At 40.1% G+C, this 20,719-nt stretch overlaps 2 protein-coding genes across 9 annotated transcripts in view; one reads left to right on the top strand and one right to left on the bottom strand.

Annotated features, from left to right (window-relative positions):
- Positions 1-20,719, top strand: part of SPARCL1 (SPARC like 1) — a 208,496-nt gene that overhangs the window by 96,935 nt on the left and 90,842 nt on the right. For all 7 annotated transcript variants that reach the window (XM_065596120.1, XM_065596127.1, XM_065596124.1 and 4 more), the window contains exons 4-6: positions 311-345; positions 3,319-3,373; positions 9,809-9,900. The gene's annotated coding sequence lies outside the window, so the exon portion shown is untranslated. The remainder of the gene's footprint in view (positions 1-310; positions 346-3,318; positions 3,374-9,808; positions 9,901-20,719) is intronic.
- On the bottom strand, positions 12,119-20,502 carry LOC101931859 (dentin sialophosphoprotein-like). 2 transcript variants are annotated; one of them, XM_005292016.5, is made up of 3 exons: positions 20,300-20,502; positions 16,387-16,455; positions 12,119-14,970 (listed from the first exon to the last, which is right to left on the bottom strand). In XM_005292016.5, exons 1-3 carry the CDS (start codon positions 20,414-20,416, stop codon positions 13,963-13,965), a joined length of 1,194 nt encoding a protein of 397 aa, XP_005292073.3. In that variant the 5' UTR covers positions 20,417-20,502; the 3' UTR covers positions 12,119-13,962. The 2 variants fall into 2 exon arrangements, with proteins under 2 accessions (XP_005292073.3, XP_065452200.1); XM_065596128.1 differs by lacking the exon at positions 20,300-20,502 and adding an exon at positions 16,632-18,359.

The following is a 20,719-nucleotide window of genomic DNA, read 5'->3' on the forward strand; positions in this document are numbered from 1 at the left end:
CAAACCTGGTGGTTATTACTGATACCAGGAAGGACAAAGAGACAAAGAAGGAGAGTGTAACTATAGGTACATGATAGCATTCAGTCATTTATTAGTGATGCAGTGCAGTCCTATTGGGTGACTTTTAGGGGAATTAGAGGGGTCAGGTATCTGCAGTCAGGAGGGTATTGCACATCACCAAAGAGAGAGGAAATCCTTGAACAATGGACTGAACTCAGACTGGAATCAAGAGGCAGGAAGGACTAGCTGACATTGCTTGAAGGACGGGATTTTACTAACTGACTAATTAAGACAGATCTTTTTCTCTCAGGAAGTCAAGATGCTGACAAGGGGAGGCAATTATAGGTATGTTTGTTATCCCTAATTCTCCAGGGCAGAGCTGATTTTATACTTTCTGTGAATGTTGGGGCTTGAAATGTGCCCATTATCCTGGGCAAAGTAGACTAGCAATATTTGAAATGGACATCTGATATAGAATGAATTGTCTGGCCCATCCCTGGGTGTGTCTGATATCAGTTGTCTAAGACAACGGCGATGTATATTATATGTGCCCAAAGTGTGGGTGTCTATGTGCTTTTGTTTGCTCATTAGGGCCTTATTCAGGTGAAAGTCACATTCATTTAAATAATCATAAATACCAATTTTAAAAATTAAACTCTTTATTTCTTGGTGGGTTGTGGGGGGATTTTTTTGAGTAGGGCAAGGGGGCTGGTGGTTTTCCTTCACCCCCTTGGGCCAAATCTAGGACTGGTGTAAGTTAGCATCTCTCCATTGTCTTCAATGGAACTCCACTAATTCACATCAGCAAAGGATCTGGCTTCTTTTCTTTTTAATTTTTTCTTTCTTTCTTTACCTTCCCTTTTTCTAAATCTTTTTCAACACCAGTTTCTCCTCAAACTGTTTCTTTAATATGTCTTTGAGACTTCAAAGTTTTTACCCTCTAAATCCATTCTCTTTTTTTAATCGCCGCAAAATATATTTCTTTAATTTGGGTCTTTTATTCTCTGATTTATTTTTCCTGTTGGCATTTTCTCTTTTATGATGTGTCCACCCTGGGGCTGGGAGGATGATGCCTAGAGTGGGCAGACAGACTTGTGCTAGCTCTGTTCGAGCGAGTGTCTTAAAAATAGCCATGTGGATGTGGCAGCTCAGGCTAGTGCAATGTTCACACTGCTATTTTGTCTGCCTACCCTCACTGGGAATCACACCGTCCAGCTGCAGTGTAGACATACCCTTGGGGTGAAATCCTGAGAGGTGCTGAGCACCTGCCACGCCCATTAATTTGAGAGTCAAGGCTCTCAGATTTGAGGTTTAATAGGAATTGGCATTCTGCATCAGATCTAAGTCCAGGTAGTATACGTTTGTTTCTTATCCCCTCGCTCTTCCCTCTGGTTAACCCACTCCTGTCTCTGTTAGATGTCCTTTCACCCCTCCCTTCTGGATAAATTGTTAAATGCAATTGTATAATGGGGCTGCTTGTGATGATAGGGTGCTCAACAGCTTGGGGGGTTCATTTCTGGTTTTTCTTATGCTCCTAAACTCATGCTTCAGGTTTCAGCTGGCCACCTGCAGGGGTCAGGAAGGGATTTCCCCTCAACACAATGTATTCTTGGTGTGTTTTTTAATCTCCTTTTTCTGAAGCATCCTGGGGACCACAGCTGGAGACTGGACATTGGATGGGGAAAGCCTGGGATCTGAGGTGGCATCAAGTATCCTCTCTCTCAGGTGCTTGGTTGGCTGGTTCTTGCTCCCATGATCAGGATTTAACTGATCACCACATGTGGGGTCAGGAAGGAATTTTTCCCAGGTCACATTGGCACTGACCTTGGGGATTGTTCACCTTCCTCTACAGCATGTGGCAGAATTAACTGGATATATTTCATTTAATCATTTCCCTGCCATTGTGGGGGTCTCGTGCACCTGGGTCCCTCCTGTTCTCGGTCTGTGGCAGATAATGGTCTAGTCTGCTGTGAGCAGTGATATTTGGTTTAATTTCAGTTGTTCCATTTAGTGTGCAGGTGCTGGGTGCTGATGGTAGCCTGTGATAGGCAGGAGGTCAGACTAGATGATTGGGTGGTCCCTTCTGGCCTTAAACTCTGACTCTCTGGGTATGTCAGTAGTGTGGATGCTCAAGTCCTAGGTTAGCAAACCCAGCATCTGCTAACATGAGTTCTGCTAACGCTGCAATATAGTTATACCCTAGAACTCCCTTCTTTATCTGGGCCTGATCCAAAACTTACTGAAGTCAGTGGAAGGGCTTCCATTGACTGCAATGGGCTTTGAATCAGGCTCCTTCTCCTCTGTTGCTGTCTCTCTCCCTTTCTACTTTCCCATACTCTCTTTCCCCATCCTTCTTTTCCAGTCCCTGCCTCCGTCATTTTTTCCCCTTTTTTTCCTTTCTTCGCTCTCGTGACTGGGCCAAAGGTGCTCCAAGACCCAATCTACCCAAAGAATGCATCCTTGTTCCAAGCTGGGTTGGGGCAGACAGGCCCCTTATCTCTTGCTGACATAGTTCAACTCCATCATGCAGTCTCCTTTGTGCTTCACATTTGCTTCCAGACATGTTAGATAGTTGACTGTTCGGTGCTCAGTTGAGAGCAAGGGCCATGAGTAGGAAAGAGCGGCGTGATCTGCCACTGAAAACACTTATAATCATCATGGAAGTGTAGCAATTTGGGTAACTAGGCCATTTCTCATATGGCCACAGACATCTTCCTCCCCTCCCCCCACCCCCAGAACATTGATAAGGGAACTAGACATCTGAGGAACTACTTGGCAGAGCTGGCCACATGTAGAGGGGTAAACCAATTCATCTACAGTAAAGATCAATTTGAGCAGCTGCCTCTCTCTCAAACTTGAACCCGAACTGTGCTCAGATCTGGGGGGTTAGATCAGGACCAGCTCTAATTCCAACTTTTGCCCTGCCACACTTTGAAAACATAATGCACTAGCTACTGACTGTAACTATTATTTATTTTAATTGTGCTAGCTGTGAGGAAGCTAGCACTGAATATGAACCTCTGGACGACTAGGTACAGAGTGGGAGCACTAGTATAGACACCACGGTGATGACACTGTGATGGATACTCTCCAAACCAGCAAAGCAAACACCAGTGTGAATGCCACCTAATGAAAAAGAGCCAAAAAAAAGAATCAAATGTTCTGAATTCATGGCAAACTGGAAAGCTCCTTCTGACAGGAAAACCTAGATTATGTCACTTAAAATTCCTCAGTACAGTCTGTTTCCCCTGGGCTACGTTGTAAACATCTCGGTTGGAAATTAGGAAGCTAAAGTTTGGTTTTGTGTATTTTGGGTAGGAACATTCCTGCAAGAAGGTTGCTGGTGCTGATGTTATTGTCCTGAGTCTGTCAGGTGAGTTAAGGTACCCTGAACATTTTGGTTGAAATTTACAAAGGTGCCTAAAGGAGTTAGACATCCAACTCCCACAGAAAACCTATGGGAATAGGGAGTGTGACTCTTTTAGGTGCCTTTTGAAAGAAGCAATTATACTACCCTGTTCATCTATCATTCCTTAAGAGTAATTGTATTGCTAAACTTTTCCCCTATATTTTTACTATCTCTTGAAATGCCAGTGTGACTATTGTTGTAGCTCTTATATTACTTTAACTTTCTATGGAATATCTTACCTGCTTTTCCAGATTTTTTTACCTATACGGTTAAGGGGTTCTTGTATAAACCAGGTCCCATTAGCATGCTCTGTACCAGTCTGAAGTAAGAAGGTGAAAGGGACTTTGGATCAGAGACTAAAGACTAAGCTTTTCAGTTCCTTTCCAAGGACAGCTTATGAAACCTTAGAACATCAAGAAAACATCTTAGTAGTTTTAATTTTAACTCCTTATTTTCTGGAAGCAGGATATTCAAAGTAGGCCTACATTTTTAAAAAACCTTTATAATCGATTATAACCGGGATCGCCAGCAAATTATCAGACAAGGATTGGAAGGCTTGTAAATATTTGATATTAATGAATTGCAGGAATATTAGTTAAATTGTGATTTGTTTTCCCGATTTATGTTTTTTGACAAAACAGTGAAAAACTAAGCAGAGGTGACCTGGCCAGTACGAGCACAGAATATTGCCATGTTGTTGTAGTTTAATCATCAAGCAAAATTAGATGGATTTTAAAGTAAATGTCTGTAAACCTCCTAAGTATGTACACTCATTACAATTCCATGGATATTGTTAAAAGACCATCTGGGGAGGCTGAGGGGAAAATTTTCTTCAAATGATCTGATAATTAGTGAAGATTGAATGGTTAGGTGGTATTAAAGAATCAAGAGGGGCCACACTATAAAATGAAATTTGGGATATTCCAATATCCTCCTGAATAAGGGGCTGAACTTTATCTAATATCTAAACCCATTTCAAGGAGAAAGGCATTAACTGAGGGAAGAAACCCCAGTGATATTCTAGATAATCTTCCTTGCATTCTCAGAAAGGGTCAATGTTACTGATTTCATTATAGAACTGAACTTCTAGCTGTGACTAAAGTATTTTTGCGTAATTGGTAGCGCAAAAGATGGGTCCATTTCCATTTGGTACTTAAAGTATTAATTCATTCCTTAAAAACTGACATATTCTACCGTAGAGCAACTCCACTAAAGGCAAGAAATCTTTGATGCATTAATAAGAAGAACATTAAATGGAATGTAGACAATGAGGAAAAAATTGGAACTGCCAAAGTTGGAATTAACAGAGTAAGAGAAAAGCTCTTTAAGGTTTTAAATGAGGCAACTTCATTTTAAACTGTTGATTTGCAAATTCCCTGAGAAACAGGCTAATCTTCCATTTATTTTTAGTAGGAAATTTTCTACAGTAATTATAGGACTAGAGTATTGCAACCCCAAGCATTTACAAATCACGAATCAGGCCCCCAGAAGATCATGCGATCGGCTTAAAAATCATGAGGGTTTTTTTTTTATAATAAATTTTGGTTTCTTGTAATTTGCCTTCTGGGTTTTGAGTCTCTAAGTACTTGGGTCATGTTTTCAAGCTTTTCTCTGGAACCATAAGGACTAGCAGGTTTTTTTAAATGAAAACTGAGATTGTCACCTAATCACATGCCTCTAGGAGCTGGAGCTTTAAGAAACACAGCAAATATCTCAAAACTGGTGCTAAAATTGTGCATTTTGGCAACACTGGGACTAAAGAATCAATTCCTTGGTGATGATTACTAATATATAGAAGGAGTGTAAGTTACCAAGGTATGAAAACTGGCATGAGTTATTTCTGATATAAAAACAGACCTTAGTGCAGGATAGTTGGGACCTGCGTCTTAGAGGTCAACTCCATTTGAAGTCAATGGGAACTGCGGTTACTTGGTAGCTCTGAAAGTCAAGGTCAGGGTATGTGAAACTGGGCACCCAAAACCAGAGATGCAATTTGATAATGTGGCTACAAATCATAGTACTAGTATCCAGGAGAAGAAAAAAATTTATTTGTTCTTCATCATCTCAAAACCTAAACTCTTGAGAATTTACACCAGGATTTTCAGAGGAGCCTAAACTAGTAAGTTCGGCACCTAACTTGAAATTTCATGGGAGCTGGACACCTAACTTGCTTAGAATCCTTTGAAAATGTCAGCTTTTGGGTCTTTCTCCAGGTTACCACCTTTCCTCCAGATTTAAATGTTCATTATTATTCAAAAATGAACTTTCTTAGTCATTCTGGTGTCCAAGATTGCTTTCACCATGTAAACGAGTGCATAGCTACCCACTCTGCTCCCAAGTGGACAGTCATGGTAGCACTAACATATATGTAAACTTTAGCCATTCATCTTAATGAAGTATGAATTTCAAAGCCTAGCGGAGACCCAGTGTGCTATTGAATGAACTTTAATTACAAGGCAGAGCTAGAGCTGGTTTAGGTTTTGATGGAAGCCTCAGGCCAGAAAAACCCACAAAATCAAAAGCAGACCCTGTTATCTGATGCCAGCTCAGCAGACTTCAGTAGGCATAGTAGCAGTTTTTCACCTTTTATGAAACACTAGCTCAACAGATGTGCCATTTAGCCTCTGAGTGGCAATCAATGTGCTGTTGCTGTGGTTTCCAGATGGTAGAACTGTATGAACATCTGAACATTCCCCACCCTTTGTTAAAAATGGAAAATTCTCAGAGGCAAATTTTTATTTTCCACAAAATTGGTCTCAGCACATAGTGTAGCAAGATCACTTGTTTCTCATTCAGCACCATCAAGGTGGCTTAATGGAACTGGTCTTCCACAATCTACTCTGACAGTGTCTTCTAGGAGTAGATAGGCAGCAATCTTCCCATTTCAGTTCAGCAGTTACTCCACTGAGGGCTTGCCTACACAGCGCTCCGCAATGCACACTAGAGGGGTGTGAATTCTAAAGCTCACCAACATGTTGCGTGCAAACTGGCCCATGTGGACCCTGCTGGCACAAATAGTAGTGTACTCTCTTATCATGCACTTTTAGTGTGCGTCGGCTGGGTCTACATGGACCAGTTAGTGCACAATGTATTGGTGTGCTTTAGAAATCATACCCTTCTAGTGCACACTGCTGCATCGTGTAGACCCACTTTTTGGCCTCTAGTCTTCTTATTTATAGTATAAAATGCTGCATTAGATTGATAGAAGTCATATAAATATGTTGCCTTTTCCTTTCTCTATCAAGAATTGATTAGCAGAATAACCCTCTCTAAGGTCTTGATTCAGCAAAGCACTTAGGAACATGCTTAACATTGGGCATAGGTTTAGGTGTTTTGCTGAATTGGAGACTAAACTGCATATTCCTACTTCTTTTAAAAAAGTATATCTTAGCCCACTAATTTACATGTAAAAGCAAACAGCTTCCTGCAAAAATATTTGGCAGATAATGGTGATCAAGCTAATAATAAGATTTCAGTCCACATTATATGGCTTTCTAATAGTTTGGGAGCACTGTGTCTAATTAATTTTTATTGGGTTTCCCAGTTTTAACTTAAAAACAAAACAAACCCACAAAGAAGCAAAAATTTGAGACTGGCTTTGTGTGAAATCTGCTCCCTAAATACCAAAATGTACAATACTGTTCTAGCATTGTTAAAAAGTAGTTTGGTGGTGGTAGTGGTGGGGATTGGTTGGCCCTGAAGGCCCTTCACCATCCCAGGTAGCTCATCTCAGTGGTATCTATTCAGCAAAGCATTTTCGCACATGCTTAACTTTATGGTTAAATTGAATTGGAGCCAAGGAATGTTGGGATAATGGAGGGAAACAATTTTTGTATATAAATAAAGGAGCCCGTTTAAAAAAAAAATCTAAGAAAAGATTTCTGGTGTCAAAATATGAGTCAGAATTTTTCTCCAAGTAAACATCTACATTTCAGCCATGATCCAGCAAAGTACTTAGATAGTCAGCACGCTGGATTAGCATCTATGTTCATATTTTGGTCAAGAGGGCAGGAGACGACGAGTGCCAGTAGAAGACTAGCCAATAAAAACAAGGTTTTTTTACTGTAATAATGTACAGAATGGCCTAGCTATGATGGATTTAGCAGCCATAACGGAGAGATTCAGAACCAAAGTGTAAATAATTACAGAAATGAAAGAAGCTGTTTGAACTGGCTGAACCTGGGCTTTAGTACTAGCAGTAGCTGAAATAATAGGAAAAAAAAAAAAAGAAAGAAAGAAAGAAAGAAAGAAAAAAAGAAAGAAAGAAAGAAATCTCCTAAACAGGAACACTGTGCTATAAAATAAATATAATTTACCATCATTGTACATATTTTAATGGTCTAGGAAATATACATATCCCAGTTGCAAGTAATACTTTGAACATACACATTAAATCAGTGGTTCTCAAACTTCTGTACTGGTGACCCCTTTCACATAGCAAGCCTCTGAGTGTGACCCCCCTTATAAATTAAAAATACTTTAAAATATATTTAACACCGTTATAAATGCTGGAGGCAAAGCGGGGTTTGAGGTGGAGGCTGACAGCTTGCGACCACCCATGTAATAACCTCACGACCCCCTGAGGGGTCCCGACCCCCAGTTTGAGAACCACTGCATTACATACTCCAGTTATGGATGTGTATATATTGGTGGGGAACATCATTAATCAACAAAATCATTCATTTTAATACAATGATTTATTAGGAAAGAATTTTTCTTTGGAAGGGGGGAGGTAAAGAAGACCCTTTAAAACAGAAAAAGATTTGGCCGTTGTGTTTATACGTACTCTATATTGACAGATTCAATTGACAGTGTAAGAAACTCACAATGTCAGAGAAGAATGTTTTTCATGTGAGAGCTACAGATGAGCCAGCACAAAAATATCCATGTACCCAAGGATACGCCAAACCACTGTGCTGCTGGGGCATCATTCCCAGAAGCAAGACCATTTTTAACTTGTGAGGAACCCTCCTTCAAGCCTACAGCTAGTGCTCCTGCAGCACCCTGCATTGCAGTTAAAAGAAGCATGATCCTGGGTAGAGCTGGTTGAATAGAGAAAAAATAATCTGTGAATATTTTTGGAAATGAATGGCAATATTGTACCATCTTAGTTCTGAATGAAAATCAGTGCCACAATATGGTCCCAAAACATCAGGTTCTGCGTACTGTGACTAGCGGCCTCATGTTTAACCCAAATAAATGTGTTAGTCTCTCAGGTGCCACAAGGACTCCTCGTTGTTTTTGCTCATGCTTAACATTGTTCTCACTATTTGTCATGAAGCAGATTTGTTACAAACTTGGTCTTTTTATTTTGGTTACTAAATTGTGTGTGCACTCATCCTAATTTTCTTTTAAATGTATTAATTGTTCATAACTATTTGCTAAATAATTTGGAAGAAAATGTATTGCTTTTGGGACGTTGGTAAGATTATTTGCAGTTCAATAGTTGTTAGTTGGGGCTGGTCACTTAAGGTGCATAGCATTGTTTTTGCTCCCTAAGTGGATGACTGGAACCTTGAAACAGGGGAATAACAAATACCACACTTCCAGTACAAATAATCAGTTCTAATTCTGTATCTATCCCCCTCAATTTAATACTAAGCACCTCACAACCATTAATGACTTTATCCTTACAATACCCATCAGCACTTCTAGTTTGCGAAAATATTCTTCAGTGGGTTTTTGGGTGCTGTTTCCCCCACACACACACACACACTATCACACCAGCTCTGGCCATACATTTTATTTGTGAGGATTCACCTACCCAATGGGTGTTTGGGGAAACATTCATGAGTCATGAAAATTTCAAAATTTTTAGCACAATTGATTATTTGATCCAAACTTGGATGGGTTTGGAAACTGAATCTGGATGTTTATGTTGACAGTTGGTCCCATTGCTATACAAAATCTTTATGTGAGCAATGCAGAATGAAATATAAAATCTTATACATGAGCAACAGAGAATGGAAAAGTAGAAGAGCATGAACTTCTTTCTGAGACTGTATAGAGCGGATATGAAGAGTTTCTTCCCAAATATGATTTTGGATCTCTTTCTTCCACTGTTGCATTTGAACATCTCCCCCTAAATCCTCCAGGTCAGACATAGTGCCCTGTTGCTCAATTATTTCCTTATCATCAGAGGAATTCTCCTTTAACCATGCCTAAGGCAAGAGCAGACTTCCCACAGTATGTAATGATCCATGGCCACAAACGTGCATGCACCATAGACAGTTGCCAACTGTATATTGGTGGCATCAGCAGCATTCAAAATTAGTATCCTCAGCTCCATCACTACAAGTTTCTATGAGTTATTCGTTAGTGTATCAGTTATATTCCAGCAGAGAGCACTGATATATGTAAAATAAAAACTAATACCTTAAATACCCTCTTCCATTTTAGATACAGCTTATTCTGGGCTCAGAACAAATCGTCTGGAGAGTCTAAACTCACACTAACAACCAAGTAATTGTCCTTAATAATTCACGCCAGGGGTAAGTGCCAACCTAAGTGCCTATTGTACATGCAGCATTACTAAGAGGCAGTGGGAGTCACACTTAATACCTTTGGCTGTATAAGCGTATCTCATTGGCTAGGAAATAAAAGAGGAAGCACCCCTAATAAAGTTAGTATAGTGAAGTATAATGCATCAATCCACCTTCTCCAGTTTTCCCTGCAGGTTTCATTTTTAATACTGACCAAATACTGCAAAACAGGTGTCACAAACACTTTGAATTATGCGCAGTTATACAGTGCCCCTTGTTGTTCACAATGTGCAAACATTTGTATGATGGTATTTTTCTTCACACCCGTGTTTGGGGATTGGCTGCCCTTATTATGAATAGTATTATGATATTTGCATGCAGACAAGAGTATTCATATGTTAACAAGAATATTATTTGTTTGCCTGTTTACAATGTTTGTCAACCAGTCAGGGAGCAGACACAATACCATGTCATTTTGGTGAGCTATCACGAATAACAAATAGTTAAATTGAATAGTTTGTGGAAAAACTCTTAAGGGAACAATTGTTTATCTAAACTATCTGGGTGAATATTTATAAATAACATAGCAGCAGAATATAAGAATCGGTTTGTTAAGAATTTACAAACATTAAAGAGGACTAAATTTGTTAGTGCATGTTATTAACAATGATTAACATCACCAGATCCAACAGTAATTTACTGATGAAATATTAGGTATAATGCATAAGCCTGGATAGTATAAAAGATCATCAGTAACAATGGGATAATTCATGTGAAGTATTATAGATCAGAAGGGGATCCCTAATAAAAATAATTATCATATCCTTGCCCACCATTAGTTAACAGACATCGTAAAAGCACAAGGTGGGATTTTCGAGTGCTTGGTGTTGGCCTAACTTTGTTCCCATTGAAGTAAAAAAAAAAAAAAATCTTACATTGACTTTAATGGGAACAGAGTTAAATCAGTGTTGAGTGGTTCTGAAAATCCAAACCCTGCTCCCTCCCTTGAGTGTGCAGTACATAGAAACCACAAGTTTCAGAGTAGCAGCCGTGTTAGTCTGTATCCGCAAAAAGAAGAACAGGAGTACTTGTGGCACCTTAGAGACTAACAAATTTATTAGAGCATAAGCTTTCGTGGACTACAGCCCACTTCTTCGGATGCATCCGAAGAAGTGGGCTGTAGTCCACGAAAGCTTATGCTCTAATAAATTTGTTAGTCTCTAAGGTGCCACAAGTACTCCTGTTCTTCTTTTTGCAGAAACCACAAGGTTCATATTAGAAGTGATTCTCCCCTATTAACAGTGAGAGTTCATTTTCTCTTCTCCAAACACTTGCCCACCATTAAAACCCCATTTGGTGATTTATTAAGGTGAATAATCCTAGCAATAGAAAACACAAATGTGTAACTAGAAAAACATTTACAGGAGTAAGAAAGCATAAAGATATATTTTTAATAATATCCAGGCATGTTCATGGCACAGTATACATGAATTTAAACAGTATTTTTCCATTTCTGTTTTCTTATCTATAAATACATTTTGCTGATTAAACACTTTAGTGAGAAAATTAGGGAGGGAAGTGGGGAAAAAAATACCCAAGATGCTTCTTTGGAGGCATGTCCTTTACGTTGCCCAAAGAAGGAACATGAAGCTTGGTGGATTACTGCTATAGGAAACCAAACCGTAGTAAATCATTGCTTTTCAAAACCAACCCTGTTAGTTTTGTGGGGAGAGCGGAGGGGTCACTCCACTCAGATATTGCTGCTACTCTGAAACTGGAGTCAGCAACACCCCAAAGCCCCATGCTTTATTTAGTGGCAGCTGGTCTCTCCAGTAATCTCAATGTTTGGTGCCTGAAAGGTGGCTGAAGATTATTGCCAGCGCTATAAATGGGCTGGTTAGTGTCTGGAATTGATAAACTTGGCAGAGAAGTGGCATAGTAATTTTTTTTAATTGCCAAAACTTTCTAAAGCTAAATCTAGGGTATCCCTTTTGGGGACACAGTTTGTATGTAGAGTTTTAATTATTATTTTTGTAGCATGGTGAAAGAAGAATGATTTTTTTGTTCTCTGTGCCTCATGGCAGGTCAAGGCAGTGATTGTCATTTTGACAGCCTTAAGCCACTGGCTCTGTTATATGGTTGTGTTTCCACACCCTAGAGCTATTCTGAAAGGAAACCACAATTCCAGAAATAAGAGAAAAGAAAAACAAACAAGCACTCATGAAAGTGAGAGAGGGTGGTTTGTTTATTATAATCATCTTTTTGAATATATGATACAGATCTTTCACCTTTTTCATGATGATCTTTACAAATATAGGGGCAGATTGTGAACCCCTTACTCAAATTCACAGGGGCTGATTATAAATTCACAGCTGTTATAAATTGTCACAGCATCATGGATTTTAAGGTTGTGATTATCTAAGTCTGACATCCTACATAGCATAGGCCATAGAATTAAATCCAGTTCAATAACGTAACAAGCAGTTACTCGTGTGAGTAGTTTCACTGAAGTCCCATGAAGAACTGCTCACCTGTGTGAATAAGACAATCACAATCTCCCCCATCATTTATAGAAATACCTACAGGAAATGAGTTAATTCATCATAAACAAAGTAACTTAAATGGACCTGCCAAGAAGTATATGTACAATAGCTGAGTAACCACGTGATCCTGTTCCTTTCACTCTTTTCTTTCCCTCCCCGCTTTTACCTCTGTTTGTTACTGTCACAAATTGTCTGTCAGTCACTGTCTGCCTGATGTCTAATTAGATTGCAAGACTTTTGGGGCAGAGACCACTGGCCTGCTTTCCAGAGGTGCTGAGCATCCTCAATCCGCACTGATGTCAGCGGTAGCTGTTTGTAAAGATGCCAGATTGACAGCCTCGGATGTGATGTTTTCCTGACCTTGTAATGATTTCCATTTTTTTGTGGGGGTATATCCTGAAGACAGCATCTGTGCACCTAAGTCACTGTCTAGTCAGCAAGAGTCCATTAGAAAAAGTCAATTTTACTGGTAATACTCACAATTTCTAAAAAAGAATAGCAACACAATGTAAGAACAAACCTTTTCACCAAGCTCTAACTGCCTATACATTTAGTTAAACATCATTTGTAAGACTAATATAATAGTTCTCCATAGTCCTATTACAGATAGAGACCAAACTTCCTCAGCCACCTCAGTAGTACAGTCCCTCCAATGTTGCTCCACTTATATGCCTCAATTATGACCTATAGGGGCCAACTACAGCAGAGAACGTTTTAGTCATTATACCAACAAGGGTATAATTTAGTGCCACACATGCTTTCTGTGATGTGATAGACTCAGTAGAGACTGGACTGGTGCTACCTGCTAAATTCACATATTCCACCAAACCACCCCTTTCTTTCTAATGCACATCACCCTGGGACGTTATAGTACTACAGCAAATAGATGAGGCTGAAGAGTAGCTGGAGAGAATGAACAGATTACAGATAACAGTGATACAAGGCAGCAGTAGGAAATGCCTTTGACACAACATGGTAAACAACAATCTTTCTTGTAGTTCTGATTAAGAAATTACAAATGTGTAAAGAAAATTTGAAATATTAAATTACGCTAAGATTCTGCAGTGCTAAGCTACAAGGCACAGTTACACAATGTCATTGAAACATTCTGGAATGAGTTGAATTTGAAACAAATTCATCTCCAAGTGACATCCAAGTCACTGGGGTTGCACAGGTGTCAGTGAAAACAGAATTTGAACCACAGGCTGCAAATGGAGAAGGCAAATATGCTTGTTCATGCAACACAATATTCTCTTTCATTATGAAAAGCTTTAACACTAATGAAATTAGGCAACCACCAAAGCAAATTATATAGAGTCCTTTAGAGAGCTACAGTACATATTTTGGGATACTATTGGAGGAGTGTCTTTTCCGTTGTGGTTGTTACCATTTACTAATTACGTTTTAGTTACTTGAATCATCGGAATTATTTTCACTGATACCTGTTTGTAGGCTATTGCCTTTTTCTCTGTTTTGTTGGCGACTGGTATCTGATGCCTTTGGAATGTCACTATTGACTTATTGAACTCTACTGTCTTGTTTCATTGGATTCACTGGAATTACTGGAGCTGCTGGATTCACTGGAATTACTGGAGCTGCTGGATTCACTGGAATTATTGGAGTCACTTGTGGCACTGGGGTCGCTGGAGTCACTTGAGGCACTGGGGTCGCTGGAGTCACTTGAGGCACTGGGGTTGCTGGAGCCACTTGAGGCACTGGGGTCGCTGAAGGCGCTAGCGGCACTGGGGCTGATGGAATCATTGGAAACACTAGTATTCTGATGAGCAGCTTTACTTGAACTCTTTGATTCACTGGGAATACTCTTGCAGTGTTTTGGAGTGGATTGCGCAGAGTCGCTATTGCTTTCTTCCTGCTGACTAGAGTTAGAGTCAGCACTATCACCAGCATTACCTGGATCAACCCTTTGCATGCCTTCATCGTTAAAATAACCGTTGTCTGAATGATGGTGGCCATTATCCATATCCTCATCCTTTCCCCCTACGTTAAAGCTACTGTCACTGTGGGCTTCTATGACATCTTGTTTGTCAGTGGAGAGCTCTGCATCCTCAGGTGCAAAACCCTCTTCTGCCCATGCTGAACCATAAATGCTGTTTTTCTCTGGCAAATGTTCAGATGGATTCTCTTCACTGGTGCGGTTTGTGTTCACATGAAGGTCTAAATGAGGATGGTTAATTCCTTTCCCTGTGCGGAGCTCAGCATTTTGATCAATGTTTTGTGTTCCCTGGGTATTATCAGGGTCCTCAGGGGCTGGTTGATTATTGGATTTATCCTCATAAGCCCTCTGGGGATAGTTAATATCAATTGCAGACACCTCTCCAGTTTGATTGGGTCCTCTTGTATAATTACTGAATTTTGCTCCTTCTGGGTGCCCATCGTTTTCATTCTCGCCATTCTGTTGGTTCCTCCCAGCATTCCCAGAGCCATTGCTTAAGATTTCTTTGTTTGCATTAATGGCATTAACGTTGGCAACATTTTCTGCATAGCCACTTCCAAGCAAATTTACGCTTCTTTTGATCTGTCAAGAGGACACAGTCCAAACTATATTACATAGATAGTTTATATATTATATATATATTTAGAAACATATTATGTTTCTAAAGCACAATGAAGGAATAGGATATCTTACCTAATGTATTAAAGTACCAGAGTACTAAAGAAAAAATCCACTTAAAAATACAAATTAATTACCATTTCCTCTGTTGGAAATGTAATAGTCACCTGCCAAATTACCAGTGTTTGGGGACAATCTATATCGTCTCTTTAGCCCTGATTCAGCAAGTCCATCCCTGTTCAACAAAATACTGAAACGTATTTAAACCCAACTGACTTCAAAGGGACTTAAGCACACGTTTGAGTGTTTTGCAGCATCTTGCTGAACTGGAGCCTGTGTGACTTCAATTTACTTCCAGAAGCCAGCATTAAGCAATGGGCCAAATGGTCTTCTCTTACAGTTCAGCAAAACATCTAATACTGTTGACAACAATTTAAAGAATTTGTGATTTCACTGTGATTGCACGTTGAAAGCACCAACTATTTATTTTTGCTTCAAATTAAAGTGAAAATAGATTTACAGCGGTGTAACAGAGATCAGAATCTGGCCTCATAAGCCTGATCCTGTAGTCCTTTTCCAGCTTTCCCTGGGTAAGGACTGCAGGATTGAGTCTCATTTTCTGAAGGCTGGGAAAATGCAGTGCCATTTGCACAATACCTAAGACTCACAAAAGAAAGAGTTTAGCTAAAAGGTAATGAAACCTGCCCCATTGTCAGACAGGTAGAAGACTCGGATATTGTAACAAGGCCAGGTAAACCTTTGACCAGATTTGTAACACAGTCTCTTCCCTCCAGCAGACTCTACTATTGCCCCAAGAGGAGCAGCTAGATTATGGTCTTATCATGTTTCAAAATTGAAAAGTTAAATTGATGTATAGTTAGAGATGGGGAAAAGTATCAATTGATTTGCTATGCACATTTTTTTACAAAGCGGAGATGTTAGTAAAACAAAGCCTCAAAAGACATTATGAATGCAAATTTTAAAATGTGCGCCAGTCAGATAAAAATGAAAAATTCAGATAATTTTAAACCGTTTCTTTGATGCAGTAGATCAGATCAAGAAAAAAAGTTGTTCCTTTTATATTTTGCAAGCTGCACCAAATTTATTGTGTTATTTAAGAGTATTAGGCGGAATCATAAATAATAATTTTGCTACTGTGTACAAAAGGAAAGCATAATACAGTCAATTAAGTAATGAACTGGATGACCATTTACAACCAGATCATCAAGTCCTTGTAATCGCCAGCTCTCATTGATTTCAGTGGCAGCTAGGCTAATACAAGGGCCAATGGAGCACCTGTCATACACAAAGATGCAAATCACTGGATAACACCAATAACTCTGTAGTGTTTAATGTTTGAGGGGAGAGGTCCATACTTACTGGAGAAGCAAAGGATATACCTAGCACACTCATAAACAGAAGCAGAGTATTCATGCTTGGGACTACTTCCTGCAAGAAATGGAAAGTATGTTATTTCTTATCAATGCCCAGGAATAATTCACAATATAATAGAGCAATAATATTTGATCAGCACAGATGGGCACTTTGTCAAACATGTGTTTTAATAGAGCCGGTTGATTTATTCATTGCTGTAGCAGAGCGGCAGAGCTCTCCTTTTCACCCACCTGATAAGCACGAGTTGGGACCTTACAGGAAGAGGCTGACTGAGCCCTGCTGGCTTATTGGACCAGCTGTGGCTTGTTCATGTCGGCCTCTATTTCGTGGAAGTGGTTCTCTTGATGGAAGGTAATGGGACCTAGGACTGAGAGACTGAAGCTAGGCTGAGGTTTATGTTTGTTATTATCAGAATGTTTGGACTAAGTAAAGTGCATTTAGATTCTGTCCGGAACAAGGAGGAAGCTCCGCGTATCTACCCCAATTCCAGTTTGAACCGTCTTCCAATGTACAGCTTAGGTCTCAGTTATATTGGCTGTGTCTAATTTCAGTTGATGCAGGACAGTGTCTTCTTCATCATGCAGGCTAGCAGCATCTGAAAGTGAGTATTATTATTTTCTGTGGGTTGAGTTCTTTTCCCACCGTTGCTTTCTTCTTTTTGTCTTACTCCACCAGGTTTGCACAGGGATACTGACAAAAGTGGCAAATAATGCCCAACTGGCCTGCCTGGGATCAGCTCCTCCTGCTTTTTTATGAGTTTGGTCTGAGTTTTGAGATCAGGAACAGTCTTTACTGGTAAAAAGCAGAAGTAAAGCATAAGTTTCACTTGTCATCCTGCAGCAATGTTGTCATAGTTACAGGGCTAGCAGCACCTCTGGCCCCCCCTTTCTTTGGTCTTTCTGAGTGCACCCTTCTCAGGTCTCATTCCTTCACCTCTCTCAAGGTGGAATCCCACAGTTCTCCCACTCTTGAACCAGACCATAAGGTTCCTTATTCTGTGTATTTACTGTGCTTACCCAGCAGGTCTGTTTGGGGTCAGTCCTGCAAGTCTTCTCTTTAGCTGCTTGTGACCAGCAGTGAATCCAGTAAGCCAAAACAGTCTTCTTCAAACAAAGATTAATCTTAACAGTAAGAACAAAGCATAATATACGAGAAATGGATTTATAAAACAACAAAATGTCTGTTTATGCATGTCTATTTTACCTGGAGTTCTAGGCAAGTCAGTTTTATCCCAGACCCTCAATCTCTGGGGATCTGGCCTATCTGTTCCCTAAAAATAACTACCTCAGAAAGAGTCACTTTTTTTTTAATCCATCCAAGTTTCTGTTCTCTTTTCCTAGGCTTCGACTTACTGCCCCAAACCGGTTTGGTGAGCTCCGCAGGTGTTCAAGCCAGGGCATCAAAATGAATAGCTCTTGTCTTTTCTCTAGTATTTGTTGAGAAGTGTATATCAGGACCCAGCACCGCACCTCTGCCCGTTTCCCGACAATCCTGCCTTTGAATTAACTCAAACAAGACTGACAGTACACATTACTATAACCCAGGCAAGATATAGTATTCATAAATTATTACAGGCAGCTCCAAATCTGTCACATATGTAACTTGTGGTTTTCCATGTTTTCCCACAGACCAGTCATATACTTTCAGTCTCAATTATTTTGTTTTCCTTGATCTAAAATAACAATAAAGAGGAACAAAAGTGTGTGTGTGTGTGTGTGTGTGTGTGTGTGTGTGTGTGTGTGTGTGTGTGTGAGAGAGAGAGAGAGAGAGAGAGAGAGAGAGATTTGAAGAGGCTGCAGGGAGGCTGAGATCCAAATGGCTGTTGTCTCTACACACAGACAAAATTCCTAGAAATTTAAAGGTGCAGTCCACACAAAACAAGGCATCACAGCTACAGAGCCCCATCCACCACATAATTCATAGGTGGAGCCAAAGTGTAGTTAAAAATGGACTCTGCATGTGAGGACTGCTAATCTGTTATTTCTTTTCTTTGTTAGGCATTAGTGGTATTAGTACGAGAGCTCTGTTTGGCAAGTAGCAGGCTGTTTACAAGAAGTCTCATGCAAATCCTCTTTGTTTCTCATGTGCTAGTCTTATTAAGCCTTTTGACAAGAAAATGCATTTAAAAAAATATCTTTGGGAAGCACCAGCCTCCTTATGATGTGTATAATTCCAAAAGGTCTCCTCTTTAACTGCAACGTCTGGGATCTGTGGGACCTTTCTTACCTTTGACGTTTACAGGATGTTAATCTCACATGAGTTTTACAATCTCAGAAGGAGAGCCAGTCTGCCGATTGAATGTATATTGTCAGTCGTCAACAGGTTTATTTGCAGTGGGAGCATCTGGCATCTACTACTGTAATACTATAGTCAACTGATTTTGTTCTCTAAGGATACAATACTGAGTATACAAATGTAGGCTTCAATTGTCAAGACAAGATCTCAGGCCTTTTGTGCCACCTGAGAACAAAAACGCCGCATCAGTTTGCCAATCTTGGTTTTGTGGCTGGCCAAGTGATTCAGCACTGAAATGGGCCAAACCATGTTATATATTTTCCCATTAACACAGGGTCCAAGTTGTGGAAAAGCACAAAGAGGTGGAAAACTCATAATAATGGGCTCTCCTCCCCTCACAGGTATTACTGCCCAATTCAAGAGGGAGAGAAACTTTCCTTATGTGGCTGAAAAAAGTACTCCTTGCTCTAACAAAAGAGCTAAACCAACAACCTATATATCAGATGGTCTTGGCCTGGCTGTCTAAGAGATTACCAGGGTTGAGCGAATGTCCTCCTCTACTTGGTAAAAGCCATTATGGCTCTGTGGGTTGCCACTGAGTGAGGATGATGTTAATGTCCTACTATAGGTGCCAATCAAGCTGGCCCTCTCTTATCAGTATTGTTGAGGAATTTATGAAAGGGGTGCTGAGAGCATCTAGAGGAGAACTGAACCAGCCCAAAGAAAGCAGGATCCGAACACCTTCTGGAAGAAACCCAACTCAGAATATTTGAGTTGGAAATGTAATTACTTCTGGGTCGGATTCTCACTTCAAGTGTCAAAGGACCTGTATCAGTGGTTTGTATGGAGCAGGGGTGTAACTTAGGAAAATCAAGCACGTCTGAGGTTTTTTGCACCCAGGGTCATCCAGCTCAAATAATTTCTAAAATTTGTGTCCCTTGTACTGGATGTCCAGGTGCTGAACGGAGAGCCACAGCATCAGGTGATGTGGCTAAAGCCTAAAGTAATACAAGCCCACCAAACCCAGCGTTTTCCTGCTCTAAATCTGTGCGGGTGCTGAGGTGAGGCGAAAAATGGAAGAGTCCATAGCCAGCAACTGCTGAGCCTTTAGTGTTTTCAACTCTTGCAGAAGTTAGTGAAAAGTACATCATTAAAAATACTCCCCATTGTGGACCAGACTGTGATCAGCCCTTGTGCCAGTGCACGGGGGGGGGGGGGGCAATCACCTGCAAGGGGTCAATCACCTGCTCCCTCCGGGAAGCAAATTAAGCAGGGGGGGGGGTCATGGCTGCCCTCTCCCCATGCACAGAGCCATCCTCTTGGGTGATGCAGACTGCTCCCAGGAAAGACTGTGCAATCTGATGTACAATCTGCCAGTGCTCCTCCCACTGTGGTGTGGCTTCACCATGCCCACTACACAGGGCATTGTGCAGGTTGCATAGCTTAACCCTATATGTCTGATGAATGAGCAAAGGGATTGTAGTCACCAAAAAGAACTCCTTTCTCCAGTGGCAATATCATACACATATACAAATAACACTCTATAAGCTTAACCGAGTTTTAAACAAAACATCTTAGATACATTTCTTGGCATTTATATTTCATGAAATCAAAATTCAACCTGAGTTTTACCAGAAAACCTCTTTTAAAGCTACCCACATACCTTGTTGGAGCAATGCGGTAAAGGATCTAGCAGAAAGTAACACTTTTTAGGGATATTTTCTAAAGAACTTCTGAAAAAGAATCTGCTAATATTATAGCATTTATGTTCTTTGTGCATCAGCACCTAGGCATATGAGCCTAACCTGATACTGTGAAGTAATTTAAACTCTGTTCAAGCTTCCAAACAACCAATTGTAACACAGTAACTTAAGTATGTCTTCACAAAGTCTTAAACTAAACCCCACTAATCTCCCATAATAGAATCTAAGATGTATTTACTTGCCCTTTTGTTCTTGAAATTTTTAGGCTACTTTCCAGTTAATTAAAATCTCCATTATAGAAAGACCTATGTGAAATACAAGTTAAGTATATTTTTTCTTGAAGATACACACACACACACACCACATTATTCCCTGACATT

Source organism: Chrysemys picta, chromosome 5 (assembly GCF_011386835.1).
Source record: "Chrysemys picta bellii isolate R12L10 chromosome 5, ASM1138683v2, whole genome shotgun sequence".
NCBI lineage: Eukaryota > Metazoa > Chordata > Testudines > Emydidae > Chrysemys > Chrysemys picta.